General features: G+C 43.5%; 1 protein-coding gene across 1 annotated transcript in view; it reads right to left on the bottom strand.

The window, feature by feature from the left end:
- Positions 1-16043, bottom strand: part of LOC134498892 (amine oxidase [flavin-containing] A-like) — a 55550-nt gene extending 39507 nt beyond the window's left edge. Inside the window, exon 1 of the mRNA XM_063305260.1 lies at positions 15802-16043. Coding sequence (XP_063161330.1) covers positions 15802-15886 — 85 coding nt within the window. The 5' untranslated portion in view covers positions 15887-16043. The remainder of the gene's footprint in view (positions 1-15801) is intronic.
- Between the last annotated feature and the right edge of the window lie 205 nt (positions 16044-16248).

Raw genomic sequence — 16248 nt, 5'->3', positions numbered from 1 at the left:
AGCTACTCCCTTCTCCACCCCAAGCGAGTCGGCAGAGCCAGGTCTTCAGTGTCCTCTGGAAGGTCAGGAGCAATGGGGCTAACCTCACCACCGGGGGCAACATGTTCCACAGGGCGGGAGCTACTGCAGGGAAGGCCCGCTTCCTGGACCCTGCCAGGCGAAATTCTCCTACAGATGGGGTCCGCAACAAGCCCCCTCTGCATGATCGGGTGGGACGGGCTGATGTAGTGGGGAAGAGTCGGTCCTTTGGGTAACCTGGCCCCATGCCATGTAGGGCTTTAAAGGTGATAACCAACACCTTGAATTGGACCCGGAAGCAAACTGGCACCCAATGCAGGTCACACAGCAGCTGTTATATGCACCCTTCTAGGGGCACCAAAAACAGCCTGCGTGGCTGCATTCTGGACCAGATGAAGCTTACGGATACTCTTCAAGGGTAGCCCTATGTAAAGCACATTGCAACGGTCTATGTGGGAGATAACAAGGGCATGAGTGACTGTTCAAAAGGCCTCCTGATCCAGGAAAAGGCGTAACTGGTGCACAGCACAAAGCTGCGTAAAGGCTTTCCTGACCATGGCTGCCACCTGCTCTTCGATCAGGCACCGTGAGTCCAGGAGGACCCCCAGATTGTGCACCAGGTCTCTCTGGGGCAGTGACACCCAATCCAGAACCAGATGACAAAGTCCCAGTTATGGAAGAGCCATTAACCCACAGCCACTCCGTCTTACCAGGGTTCATCTGAAGCCTGTGTTCCCCATCCAGACTCCTACAGCCCCCAGGCACCGAGAGAGGGCAGTCACGGCATCACTTACTTCACCTGGAATGGAGATGTATAATTGGGTATCATCAGGATATTGATGATACCTCACCCCGTGGTGATGGATGATCTCACCCAGCAGTTTCATGTAGATGTTGAAAAGGAGTAGAGAGACACTGTGGCACCCCACAAAGGAGGGGTCGAGGGTTGGATCTCTCGCTCCCTACCACCACTGACTGGGACTGGCCCTGGAGGAAGGAGGTGAACCAGGGCAAGACCACGCTGCCCACCCCCAACTCCCTGAGCCGCCTCAAAAGGATACCATGGTTGATGGTATCAAAAGCTGCTAAGAGGTCAAGAAGAGCCAGGATGGATGCACTGCCACCATCCCGCTCGCATCAGAGATCATCCATAATTGTGACCAATGCTGTTTCTGTCCCATAACCAGGCCTGAAACCTGACTGAAAAGGGTCTAGACAATCTGTTTCCTCCAGAACCCTCTGGAGCTGCAAAGCCACCACTTTCTCAACCAGTTTCCCCAAAGAGGGGAGATGGGAGACTGGACGAAAAATTTCCAGAACAGTAGGGTCCAGCAATGGTTTCTTGAGGAAGGGGTGCACCAATGCCTCTTTAAAGGCAGCCAGGAACACCCCCTCTCTCAAGGATGTATTAACCATCGCCTGGAGCCAACCACATGTCACCTCCTGAGCCGCTTTTACCAGCCAGGAGGGGTATGGGTCTAGGTGACAGGTGGTGGCATTTACTGTCCACAGGATCCTGTCCACTTCCTCAGGTCCAACAGGATCAAACTGTTGCCAGATAATGTCATGTTCCCCATTTCAATGTGCATGGTACATCGTAACGTTTCGCATGTCAACTTGCTGATGCGTGTTTCGGTTGGGAGGGGAAGAGAATTCTTCTCCTGGGTTTGTTATCTGTATTCGGCTGAATGGAATGTGTTTGGGTTATTTCATGTGTTCAAGGTTTTCTTCCCAGGACGTCAGCAGAAATTGTTAACAGCATCTGCGGTGGGGAATTTGAAACGGTTGGGCGAGGGGAGGGATTACGTTTGCACCGAGGGTTTTTAGTTTGTATTTGGCGCGCTTTTGCTCATTCTCAGCTTTCTCTGTATTTGCATACTATTCTTTAATAAATCAGATATCATTAAGTTCCTGCTTGTGAGTCTGAGTCTATTAGGGTAGGCAATCATTACATAAAGCTGAGAATCTCAAAGTTTAACCGTTAGCCCTTTCCAGATTTATCTTGTGAGGGAGTAGAGCTAGCGATGACTGAACCTAAAAAACAGACCGGTGGCAGCGAGGAAACGAGCGATGGGGAACCCGATTCTACGGTTAGGAGAATAGAGAGGGACCCCACTCGAGAAATATCAGAGGTACAGGAGATTTCGAGTTCCAGCCTGGAGGAAGAGGAGGTTGGAGAAAGAAGAGCACCTGGAGCCACCGGAGAGTCGCCAGGTGAGCTGATCACCTGGGATGAAGCACAGGGACCCCTACCAGGGACGTCCAAGACATCCTGGAAGCAGCAGTACCCGCTGTCCCCAATCGTTGTGAGGAAGGAGGGGGAGCGGCAGGACGGACGAGGGAAAGAGGACTCCCAAACCCCTGAAAGGATAAAAGTATTGGAGGCAAAATTTGAGTCGATGGAATATATGCTAAAGAAACTGTCAATGGACTGGGGGGCCCGAGTGAGGAGTAGAGGGGAATCAAGCACCAGGGATTTGTCCCCTTCTCCCCCCCCCCCCCCGGCGGCATCACAGCTGGAAAGGGGCAGGAGACGGCACAGGGCTGAGCCAAAATCTCACAGAGTGAGAATCTCGAGGTCCCCTCCTCGAGAGCAGAGATCCCCAGTAACCAAGAGAAAGACCGACTGCCCAGATGTTGCAAGGGGGCCACCTGGGGTGGGAGTGAAAGACTTTGCAGTTAAATTTGACAGGGATCCAACTAAGTTGTCATTCTTCCTTACTAATGCAAGGAATTATATGGATGAATTCGGCCCATATTTCCGTTCCGAAAGGGCCAAGATAAATGCCATTGCCAACAAGTTAAAGGGGCAGGCTGCTGACTGGTATGTCCAGTTAAACGAGGCAGACACTCCTGAGCTTGATGATTTTGAAGAATTCCTGTGGGCATTGAAGTTACACTTTGTAGACCCATTAGCCAAAGAAAGAGCGAAGCGGGCTCTAAAAGAACTCAGCCAGGGGCAACGGTCCATAGCAGACTATGCCCTGGAATTCAAGGCTTTGGCTGGAAAGGTTGATGACTGGTCCCAGTCTACCTTAACAGAGCAATTTAAAGAGGATCTGAATATGGAGGTCCTGAGGTGGTTGTTGGGCAGGGACAACCCAGATACCTTGTACGAATGGATACAGTTGGCAGGGAAGGCTGAACATGCACATGAGACCTTCACACACAGCAAGAAGGTGTTAAGACACGCGGTGATCAGCAAGGGACCCCGACCAACTGCCACGACTGGGAAACCCGGGCACTGTGCCTGGGAGGAGGAGAGGGAGCGGCGTTACAACAAAGGCCAGTGCCTTCGGTGTGGGAAGGAGGACCACAGGGCGGCTGCTTGCCCAAAAGCCAAGGCAGAGGATTGGTCTGGAAAAGTGACGGGCAAATCACCCTCGCTGCCCAGGAGAATGAAGGCAGCCAAGGCGGAAACCAAAATTGAGGAGGTCCCTTACTTCGGGGGAGAGGAGGAAAGCGATCTTAAAGAGCTGGCGGGAAACGCCAGCCACCTGCTCTGAAAAGCGCCTGTGGGCAGGTGGTGGAAGACGGGCACGAAGATGTTTTGGTGAGTGCAAATTGTCCCACGCTGAATGTGAAGGTAAAGTTAGGCTCCCGCACAAAGATTGTTGAGGTTTGGGCGCTAATAGACTCGGGGTGTTCACGATGCTTAATGCACCCCGACGTGGTGGCTGCTTTGGATCTACCCAGCTTTCCCCTGCAGCAGCTCATGGTTTTCACCCAGCTGGATGGTTCAACTGCGGGGGGGGGGGGGGTCCGGGGACTCATTTCACAGGAACGGTGGTGTTGCAATTGGGCAGCCACTGTGAGGGGTTACAGTTTGTGGTAGCACCTGTGGGTCATCCCCTAGTCATCTTAGGGACTCCCTGGCTGGTCCAACAAAACCCCTACATAAACTGGGAACACAGGACTCTGACTTTTTCGGATGGCTTTTACCAAGCCCCTGCAGCAGACCAAGTTCCTACTGCTGTAGTGGGGAGGGCTGCGGCAGCAACCCCTCAGTTCAGCATAGCACCAATGGAGGGCTTACCGGATAAATACCAGGAGTTTGCTGATGTGTTTGGGGAGATGGAAGCAGACCAACTTCCTCCTCATCGAAAAACTGACTGTGCGATAGAGTTGGTCCTCAACACTCAACTGCCCAAGCCGAAGATTTATGCAATGACTCAAAAAGAGCTTGAGGCACTGTGGGATTTTGTTGATAAAAACTTGGCCAGGGGGTTTATCAAGCCAGCGAACTCTCCAGTCGGAGCCCCCATGCTGTTCCGTGACAAGAAGGATGGCACGTTAAGACTTTGTACAGACTATAGGGGGTTAAATGCCATCTCTATATCAAACAAATATCCTTTGCCAATAATACAAGACATGTTAGCACATCTGTCAAAGGGGAAAATCTTCTCAAAGCTGGATTTGCGGGAAGCCTATTTCCACATCCGCATCCGAGAGGGGGATGAGTGGAAGACTGCTTTTAATTGTCCATTGGGTTCTTTCCAGTATAAGGTCTTACCTTTTGGGTTGGCGGGAGCACCCGGGGTGTTTATGCAACTGATAAATCAAGTGTTACATGACCATTTGTTTAAAGGTGTACTGGTGTATCTAGATGATGTTTTGATTTACACGGAGACTGAGGAAGAGCATGAATGCCTAATTCGGCAGGTGCTTAGCAAGCTTAGGAGTGCCAAACTGTATGCCAAACTGTCAAAATGTGAATTTCACAAAACTCGACTTGACTATCTGGGGTATAGAATATCTGACAAAGGAATTGAGATGGACCCTGAAAAAATCCAAACAATATTGGGGTGGGAACACCCACGTACCAGGAGGCAACTCCAACGTTTTCTCGGATTTAGCAACTATTACCGCCAGTTCATCCAGGGGTTCACTGAAATTGCCTTGCCCCTTACTGATTTACTACGGACCAAGGGGTTGGGGGACACACGCAAGGTGAAGAACCCGGGGGCAGTACTCAGTTGGACACCTGAATGCCAGGTAGCTTTCGAAAAACTTAAAAGCCTTTTCACTGCTGAGCCCATTTTGCAGCACCCCGATCCCACGCGACCTTTTGTGGTTCAAGTGGATGCTTCTGATTTTTCAATTGGGGCACTCTTGCTGCAAAAAGATTCTGACAATCTTTTGAAGCCTTGTGCTTATTTGTCCAGAAAGTTTTCTGAAACCGAACTGAGGTGGCGTGTTTGGGAAAAGGAGGCTTTTGCAGTCAAGGCAGCTTTGGAAGCCTGGCGCCACCTCTTAGAGGGGACTAAATGCCCTTTTGAAGTTTGGACTGACCATAAGAATTTAGAAGCGCTCTGCACCCCCTGAAAACTCAGTCCTAAACAGATTCGCTGGGCTCAATTTTTTAGTCATTTTGATTTTCAGCTGAAGTTTATTCCAGGCAAGAAAAACTTCCTGGCTGATGCTCTTTTTTGCTTACCCCAAGATTCGGTCCAAGTGACTGAGATTGTGGGTACTGTGTGGATGGAGCCCCAGCTGGGTCTCCAAGCTGTCACTCGCAGCCAAACCCGTGCACAGCTGCCTCCAGCCTCGCTCTCGCCGGCTGGGAGGAGGGTGCCGATTCCCTCTCAATTGCAACAGCAATTTCTCCAGGAACTGAAATCCGATACTTGGTTGCAGGCAAATAGAGACAATGTAACTTTTGACAGTGACAGTGGGTTAGCTTGGAAGCAAAACTGCCTCTATGTGCCTGAGCAGTTGCGAGGGGAAATTTTAAACCGTTCTCACGATGATAAAGTGGCTGGGCATTTTGGGTTTGTCAAGACGTTGCACTTGGTGTGGTGGCAGTTTTGGTGGCCCACTCTAAGGCATGATGTAAAAGAATATGTTGCTTCCTGTCCTGTGTGTGCAATGTCAAAACAAAAAAGGGGTAAGCCGCAGGGGCTCTTGCAGCCAGTTGCGAGCCCATCCCGCCCTTGGGAGGAGATTTCTATGGATTTCATTGTGGACCTTCCTCCTAGTCAGAAGAAGACTGTGATTTGGGTAGTCAAGGATTATTTTTCCAAGCAAGCCCATTTCATTCCATGTGCTTCTATTCCATCTGCCACACAACTGGCCCGCCTTTTTCTAATCCACATCTACCGGATCCACGGTAGCCCCTCCCGTTTGGTCACAGACTGCAGGACACAGTTCACTTCCCAATTTTGGAAATCATTTTTGAAATTGATTGGCACCAAGCAGGCATTATCCACTGCTTCGCATCCTGAGACTGACGGATCTACGGAGGTTTTAAATTCGACCCTTGAACAATTCTTAAGGGCATTTATAAACTACCAGCAGGACAATTGGGTTGACTTGCTCCCTTTTGCTGAGGTGGCTTACAACAATGCTGTCCATCAGAGCACAGGGCACACCCCTTTTCGTGTTGTTTCTGGGAGAGATTTTGTGCCCATTCTGGAGTTGCCACAACCTCCTACCCAGCCCTGTTCTCCTTCTGATTGGGCTGCTCAACTGGCTGATTCGTGGCCGGTGATTCAGCAAGCGTTGGCTGATGCCCAGTCTGCTTACAAATTGCACGCAGATAAACAAAGAGCCCTTCAACCTGATTTTAAAGTTGGGGATCAGGTGTATCTGTCCACCAAGTTTATAAAGTCCCCACAGCCATCCTGAAAGCTGGCCCCAAAGTTTGTGGGTCCTTTCCCCATTGTTGGGGTTGTCAATCCTGTCACTTTTAAATTGGATTTACCTCACAATCTGAAACGTTTGCATCCTGTTTTTCATTGCAGCCTGCTCAAGCCTGTCAGCCATTCTTCCCATTGGCATCCACAGCCTCTCCCTCCTGCTCCGATCATGATTGACGGGCAGCAACATTTTGAGGTGAAGGAGGTCCTTGATTCTCGCAGGCTTCGTGGCACATTCAGTACCTGGTTTGCTGGAAGCATTTCCCCCACCCTGAGTGGGTGTCTGCCTGTGATGTTACCGCTCCTGTTCTAGTTAGACGCTTTCATTTGGCTTACCCTTTGAAGCCTGCTCCCTGATGTTTTGCTTTTTTTGGGGGGGGGGCGGTATGTCATGTTCCCCATTTCAATGTGCATGGTACATCGTAACGTTTCGCATGTCAACTTGCTGATGCGTGTTTCGGTTGGGAGGGGAGGAGGATTCTTCTCCTGAGTTTGTTATCTGTATTCAGCTGTATGGAATGTGTTTGGGTTATCTTGTGTGTTCAAGGTTTTCTTCCCAGGACATCAGCAGAAATTGTTAACAGCACCTGCGGTGGGGAATTTGAAATGGTTGGGCGAGGGGAGGGATTACGTTTGCACCGAGGGTTTTTAGTTTGTATTTGGCGCGCTTTTGCTCATTCTCAGCTTTCTCTGTATTTGCATACTATTCTTTAATAAATCAGATATCATTAAGTTCCTGCTTGGGAGTCTGAGTCTATTAGGGTAGGCAATCATTACAGATAACTGGGTAAGTACGCTCCCCTGGTATCTCCCCAGACCATGCCTCATGCTTACAGTATGTCCAGAATAGGATACAGTCCTCATGTGGTTTGACCCATGAAGGATCACTTCCATTGATTTGCCAACTATATTCCTATTCATGCAGACTAAAACTACATTTCTCTTTTTGGCAGCTATGTCAAACTCAAACAGCATCTTAAAATGTTATGTCATTTTGAGAACCCTCACATTATTCATATGAAAATACATGACAGAAGATCAAATCACTTTCAAAACTAGGTTTTTATTATCAAATATAGACATTTTAAAAATTAGCAGGTAATCTGTACTCAGTGCTATATCCCTAAATATTCAGCTTGTGTTCCACCACAATTCTAAGTTCCTTTTCACAGGTACAATTCCTAGGTTGAGTATCCTCATTCTATTCTTCTCCATTTTATTAGAGTTGTGCCTTTTATTACATTCCTCCATTTCTGTTGCTTCTGTTCATTCTGGATGAGCTGTATCCTTTAACTACTTGTTTTCCAATTATGATCTCACTAGGTCTCCGTTGTAGGTAATATATCATATTTGTTTTCTTCTATTAACAGTTCAAAGTTTTTTTTAATATAACTTATTTCAATATTCTAAGCATTAGCACATGGACAACAAAGATCATGAACTTTATGAATCAAAGTTCTTCCTGATTTTCATGGAATGATGTAATATCAGGCTAAAGTTTCCAAACTGATCTTAGCAGCTGTTCAACAATTGTGTCTAGTAGACAGTTGCTGAGAATGAATCTGCTTGAAACTAAGGTCAGAATCATAACATTTGGAAATGCTATAAAAGTTATTAAATTAAGTCTATGAAAAATGGTGCCATGTACAAAAACAAACAAAAAAGAACTATTCACTTGGGCTGCACATTGTGGCAATCCCAAATTGAGTAGATTTCTCTTAGATAAATACATTTGGGGATTTATAATGACCTTATTTTAAACATTGTGCATAGATTGTAAATGTAATGTGTTCCATGGGCAAGGCAGCTTACTATATGCAATTAGGGGTCCTGTTGCAACCCTTTCCCCCAAATTTATTCATATTAATTAAAGAATACGTATTTTTTCTATACATTATATAGGTGGAATACTATCCCAATATTATCCAAGGAAGCCAAGGCTTAAGTAAGAAGTTTTTATCCATTTAATAGGTGAGACTTCAAATTCTTAGTTAGCATGGCAAACATGAGAGTGCAAGAAAACAAAATAAAGGAAAAGCCCACCAGATTTCAACCAGTTTTAAGCATTATTAAGTACAAGCTTAATTATCACTGCTAAAAAAAGGAGGTACCTTGATTTGCCCAGGGAAGAATGATATGCTTCATTTCTTTATATCATTTTTTCAGATAGTCATTTACTAATTTGCGAGATAAATAAGAGTTAAAAGAAGAACTCATGAATATGAATTATACTTTTCAGGAGATGATGCTTAGTTCAGGGCATTAAAACATTATTAGATGATTACAATAAAACAGTGGCCTGGCTAGCAGACCCTGAGTAATAAGTACTGAAAAAATCTCTTACAATCTTGTCTTTTTAGTATTTCCAGGACACAACTGTTGCTTAATGTTTTACTCTTGTACTTCTTGATTGTCTCAAAACAGTCAAAGCAAAGTAAATGGCAGTGCAAGCTGGTCATCAATGTATCTATTACATTAAAGATCCACCATAGCAATGTACTTTTACTGTGATTTACTTACACTGCTTTGCTAATGGGAAATCTAATGACTTCTGTGCTCCATTGAGAAATGACATCTGGCAATAGCCATCTTTATCTCAGCTCTCATTAGTCAAATAGGAATCTCTGTGAAGAGAAGATAATGCAGAGCTGCCAAAACAAGTCAGATAACATTTCTTCTATACCCTTGGGGATAAATGTTCCAGCCCATGATTTCCTTTTCCAATATACAGTTGACTTTTACCGCTATTTTGTTAACAACAACAAATAACTGAAGTATGCTAGTCTGCGACTTTTCCCAAGATTTCTTCGGGCATTAGCCCAATTCTCAAAATCTCTTTATTCTCAGACTTATAATTTCTAAGAACATATTATCCATGAGGACTTAAGGATGCTGTGAGGAAAACAGTGACTATCTGTGGAACCTTTTTGTAATACAGGTAGACCTCGCTTACTGACTGCCTCGTGCAGCAACTGTTTGAAATTCTGATGGTGCCAAAAAAATAACTTTGTGACCAAGGCGCACATTTACAACCTTTGCAGATTCTTTCTCTCAGTCATGTGTTCGCCATTACAGTCAGTTTTTATGCGCTGTCCTGTGCCTGTCCCTTTTTTTCCTTTTATCCCTCCTTGCAGAGCAAAGAGATTGCTTAAACAAGTGATCTCTTCCTGAGCTGCTTTTCTCTGCACTGCTTCCCCCAAAAGTGCTAACCCCAGGTTAAGAAGCTCAGCTCTGTGACCCAGCTGATGCCTGTAACTGGCAAAACTTTAATCACTTTCCCACCTTCAGCTTTTGTTTGCCTCCTAAGTTGGTGGGGCTTGGAGCACATTAAGCAAACAGCCAATGCTAGCATATTCCTTTCAACTGTGTATTCCCCACTGTACGCCTGCTTATTCTCTTGTAATCCCTTCCTCTCCAATGTATTTTACTTATACTTTGAAAATCAATAAAGTTTTTTAAAAAAAAAACAACAAGGATGGTGCTAATAGCTTATTGGGACCAGCAACATGGTCACTAAGTGATACGGTTGCTAAGCAGAAAATCATGTGACTGCGACTGGGCTTATGACCTTACTTCCCCTTCAGTCATTAAGTGAAATGACACAGTTGCTAAGTGAAAAAGCACATCACCATCACATGTTACTTCTGTCTCCCATACTATACAGTATTAACTGTATTTGTCACAAGCAAAAATGTGTGCCAGTTGTGAAGTGCATGACTGGTGATCACGTGGCTGAGGGACACTGTGACAGTCATAAATACGAGGATTGGTCACAATGTTATTTTTTAGCATTGTCGTAACTTCAAATGGTTGCTGCATGAGGCAGTCAGTAAGCGAGGACTACCTGTATTAAAATACATTATTGAAGCTAGCTGGTTCTTCATGTCTGGCTTAGTGTGCTATGAATCTCATATATTAGACTACAGCTGTAGGCTTTAAACAAATGTCAACTTCCTTTCAGAGTGTATTTTCTTAGTTTACCTAAAATCAAATGGGATTGGTCTGAAATGAACACACATAAGATTCCAGTCATAAACATTAACTGTCCACTTTAATCCTATTTGTTTAAGCCTTGCTTCCAAGTTTTGCTGGAGTATATCCAATGTTTGTTACATTGGCTCTTGAAACCATGCCAGAATCTCCCAGGCAAAAAGATTTCTTTTTTCCTATGCTCTGGGCAGAAGCAAAATCTGTCCCTAAAACCATCTGGTAAATCATCTATCAGTATCTCCAATACTAATGGGCAACTATCAGATATATGCAGATGTGTTCCTTGTGATCATCACCAGACACATCAATATTTTCTGGAATAAAAATATCTTTCTCCTTCACCATTTTGGCCTTTGATAGAGAAAGATGGCAGGAACCACTTATTTCTCAGTCACCAGCAAATCTGAGTAGCCACTTGCCTGGACAGCAGGATACCTTTGAATATAGCAGTAAGTGGTTTTTTGGAACATCAAAGTTGTCTTCATCAAATGAGAGGACTATCAATACTAATTATGAACACAGCTGAGAGTTTGTGTATCAAAGACTGATTGGGATGATAGATAGATAGATAGATAGATAGATAGATAGATAGATAGATAGATAGATATGAATTCAAAGTTCTTTTTGATGTTTCCAACCCCAGTGCACAGTAAAGATCACAGCATCTTGACCATTATCAAAATTGCCTGTGACTGAACTCAGATCCTTCTTCACTAGCATTAGTCAAAAAGTACCTTTATTAGGTTCCTCTCTACCTACGACAAGGGTGAGTTCTTAGGTTATTAAGTGCAGCAGAGAGAGAGAGAGAGAAAGAAAGAACTAAAGGGATGTTATTAGGAAATACATTTGAAATGTTTTTCTCTAATAATAAAAATGAAAGTTTCCTTTTATCTTTCCTTATCAGAATGTTACTGCTTAAAGCTGTAACTTTGTGCTAACCATGCTTCTAAGAACAATGTAGAATCAAAACCAACGTATTGTGTCCCAGCCTGATTAGTCCTGTGACAGTAATCAACAGTGGAACACACTTAAGAACTGGCAGATCTAACTTAATACCCAATTATAAAACACACAATCATTTCAATTAATTCATTTTATTAAGAATGCTGGTATGTCAGGGAAATAATGTCATTTCAGCTAAAAGCCACGCTTTTTAAAAAATATGTTTTATCACATCTTTATTATTTTTATAAATAAATCAAAGCAGGGAACATACCTAACACTCCTTCCTCCTCCTATTTTCCCCACAACAACAACCCTGTGAGATGAGTTGGGCTGAGAGAGAGTGACTGGCCCAGTCACCCAGCCGGCTTTCATACTCTCCCCTTATTCAACATATATGATGAATATATATTAAGGAAAACTGAATTGGAAGAAAATGAGCATGGTTTTAAAATTGAAGGAAGAAACATTTATAATCTGAAAGAGTATTGACATGACACTTTTGAACTTTGGTGTTGGAGAAGACTCCTGAGAATACCATGGACAGCCAAGAAAACAAACAAATGGATCACTGAACAAGTCAACCCAGAGTTTCAGTTGATGCGCAAATGAACAGGCTCAAATTAGCATACTTTGTATACATTTTGCAAAGACCTAGCTCTTGGAGAAGACTCTAATGTTGGAAAAGGTGGAAGGAAAGGAAAGAAGAGGACAACCAGCAGCAAGGTTGACGGACTTAGTTACAGTGGTGGTGGGTGCACTGTTGGAAGACCTCAAGCACAAGGTTAGGGACAAAATATGTGGTTGTTAAGAGTTAACACTGATTTGATGGCATATAATCAATCAATTTAGGCAAATGCCAGTCATCTGTTTTTCCACTATAAAACGAATCTGTAACTGATTTTCAGTATTGTCAAAGATATTGCAACTTTTGTCTCTGTAATTTCACTTTGTTCTATCTACACCAGTGTTGGGAAAAGTCCAATTTTTCTGAAGAAAGAAGTAAAAATGGCACTTTAATGGTCATTTAAAAATAAGAATTCTGAGTATTCCTTCCTCAACTAAAGCTGGTTATTTGTTTAGTGCTAAGAGCATTAATTTTTTTATTTTTTAAAGAATGATTTCTCTTAAACATATACGATAGCAAAACAAAAAGTATTGAACTTTTTGGGTGGGAGAACCAAAACTCTAAATATGAGTGCTAAGCTGGGGGGAAAAAACTCCATTAAAATAGCAACCACTTTTACAGGATTTTCTCCCTGTATTTTAATTATACTGTTTCAGTATTGTAATAATCTTTTCACTTAAGCAGGATTTTACTAAAGTAAAATTAATTAAAATATTGATTAGAACAATATGGGTGCTCACCAGATTACAATTAATGTGGATTGCACAGTGATGGGCACTGATGGAGAACAGATCTGAACCTACTGTATGTTGAAAGAAAGAAAGAAAGAAAGAGAGAAAGAAAGAAAGAAAGAGAGAAAGAGAGAAAGAGAGAAAGAGAGAAAAGAGTGAGTGAAGTGTATCTATGCTCAAGATACTGTACTACTGTTCCACCTTTCTCACTGATCTTTCTGCAGAGAGAAAAATGAAAACTCTGGAGGAATAACGAAATCATAATATCACATTGATCCTACCTCTAAAATATGAGCAAGTGTGATATGGCAATTCCACATTGAACATTTAGTGGAAAAACAGTCCTTGTTTTTTAAAAAAATTAAACATTTGAATAATAGCTATAACTCTACTTAAAAAGTGCTGAAAGAAACTCCTAATATGTTTCTGTAAAATACTGTACCAAGGCTACAGCATACCCCAATCTTTCTTTAACTAGTACATTATAACCTTTAATTCTTAGAAAGCAAATAAAAAAAAATGTCTGAAGTTATTTTTCCCTGCCTCCTTTAGTAATGTACCACATGGGCACATTCAGCTCTCTTGCACTGCAAGAAAATTAAATCATTTCTTTTGTTGGCAGCTGTACAAATCCCAGGTGTGTTCAAGACAACAAAGGGCATTGAAACTTGCTCACATTTGTTCTGTAATGACCTCTTATTTTATTTCATCATATTTTATCTGTCACATACTCTGAACCTTGCATTCTTATAACTACACATTTCTATTAAGTACTTTTAAAAAATATATATAAAATAGATTGGACATTCTTTAAAAGATGCTTTCTGTCCAAAGCCAAAAGCTAGAGGACAGATCCTGATTCAGTCATGACCTGTTTGAAAGCTGGTTGTGGTTATCCTTGAGCATTATTCAGAAGCCATTCTATACCAGAAGTATTATTGGCATCATAAACTGATTCAGGAACAACACCTAAATTGAATTTATCCATTATTATGAGAGAGCCCAACTTTTAAAATTAAAATATCACTATTTCTCTGAATAGTACATCTGATTCCCAGGGGTCTGATGAACACAGAACTGGAGGATGGTTTTCCACATCACTAGCTGTAGCAAGCTTTCAGAAAGCAATATGATGGTTCTGTCATGCTATTAGAATAGAGAGGTCGACAGTAATTTTTGGTGCCTACGCTAATAAAGCCATTCCTCTGTTATCTGAAAGACTTCTGGAAAATGATAAAAATGAAAAAATGAAAGTAAGTGGATTAGTTAAGTAAGAAGAATATTTACAGCCCAGTGTAGATAGTTAGGACTATTGATTCAATTTTATTGTTTTATTATGTTTTTTCTTGGAGGTTAAAACAATGTTAGTATCTTAAATTAATTTTTAAATTAAACTGAAAATACTTCTAATTTTTTAAAAAATAACTGATTATTGGGTGGATGGGGAATTCTGGGAGTTGAAGTCCACATATCTTAAAGTTGCCAAGGTTGAGAAACACTGCTCTATATGCACTGCAATTCAATTTCAGAATTTCCAGCCAGCACAACTTTAGAAGCTGAAGTCCGACACATCTAGGTTGGAGTACTTCACATTAATTGCCAATGTCTTTCCCTTTCATTGCTCTTTTAACAGTTTGCTGCCATTTGAATATTATCACTGCTGACTTTAGCAAAGCTAAATAATAAGTAAACAAATAAAAATAAAAAATAAAAATAAATAAAGTGAAAATTAATTTCATTTGTTTGAACAGTTCTTCAGTAAAAATGTTCAGAGTAGTGCACCAGGAAACAACAAATATTTAAAAAACCCATGAGGTCTGAATGGCATAGGATTTTTCTTCGTTGCAACTCTCACGTTTGAACATATTTGAAAACAGAATATAAGAGCTAGATTAACATATTTGAGAAGAGACAACCTGAGAACAGAACTCAGTGCCTACAGTGAGTCTTGAGTCTTTGTGATCAAAGGCAGAGGTTACTCAGGTCTGACAGTATATTTCCAAATGACATTTGTGATTCTCCTGAGGGCTTCCCGCTTTTGATATGGACAAAGGAGCAACTCCAGAAGAGCACAGGATGTATTAAATGTATTTGTAGAAAGAGATCTGGTAATGAAATACATGGTAGCCTCCATGTTTTTGTAAAATATTCAGTATCAAATGCAAGAGTGTCTCTTCATATATGCTATTCTTGGATAAAAACAAAAGAGGCTCTGCAGCTTTCCTGGGAAAAAGGGGTATACCAAGCCAATATCTTTTAACTTAAAATCCTGAATGTGTTGCATTTTGCTACATCTCAAGAAAAGGAATCAGAAAGAGTCCAAGGTAAAGAAGTAACTGAAATCAAAAGGGCAGAGTAGGTAATTCACACTTCGTATTCTCTCCCTCTGAAAGACCTTGGGAGTCTTTTTTTCTTTTCGGTCCCTTCGGGCAACTTTCCTGCAATTTTTCTGGCAAGGTTTCAGACATGGCTTGCCCTTGCCTCTTTCCTAGAACTGAAAGAGAGTGACCGGCCCAAGCTGGCTCTGTATCTAAGCGGGACTAGAACTCACGGCTCCTTCACCACTACACCAAACTGGCTCTCTACCTTGCAAGTCCAGAAGAGGAAAATCCTGTCCCTGCGCTCTTCTCCTGAACCTGTCCTCTTTGTCATCCTGACTGGAGCTTAAAGCAAAATAAAAACAAAACAAAGCGGAACGAAACCACACGAGCGAGCGAGCAAGCCAAGTCCCCGGTCAGGCGAGCGCCCGGGAGTTTCCAGATCTGCTCGCCTGAGCCACTCGCACAACTCGACGGGGAAGTTTGCCGCCTGCTGAGGCAGGGGGTTGCAGAAGGTGCCGCGGGAGTTCACTGACCTGAGATGCCTCCCCCAATCACGATCACGGCGTTGCTGAGACTCATAGCTGCGCTCTTGGCGGTGGCGACTGTCATTTCTTCCATGTCCCTTGCCTAACTGCGCCGTCAGTTCGCTCGTCCGACGGCGAAGGCGCTACTTTCTCAATGGCCAGCTGGGCGCGGCAGGACATTTCCCAGCTGGGTCTCCTGCTGAGACGCCCCGCCCCCCGTCGCCCCGCCAATCACGACCGGTGGACACGGGTAAGCTGGCTGCAGAGACAGACCGTGCCCGCCCGCACGCCCGCCCGGGCGAGGCAAGGGGTGGAACGGGGGCAGGAGCGCGCAGCCCGGGAAGGGCGGGTGGTTGTGCAATTGGGCGCCGAGGAGAAGAAAGCGATGAAGCCCAGATCCATCCTGTCGAGAGGCGGCCCTGCCTCTTCCTGCTCGCATTGGGCAGGTGTGGTCAG

Source organism: Candoia aspera, chromosome 5 (genome assembly GCF_035149785.1).
Source record: "Candoia aspera isolate rCanAsp1 chromosome 5, rCanAsp1.hap2, whole genome shotgun sequence".
Lineage (NCBI taxonomy): Eukaryota > Metazoa > Chordata > Lepidosauria > Squamata > Boidae > Candoia > Candoia aspera.
This window is presented reverse-complemented; position numbering and strand designations above follow the sequence as displayed.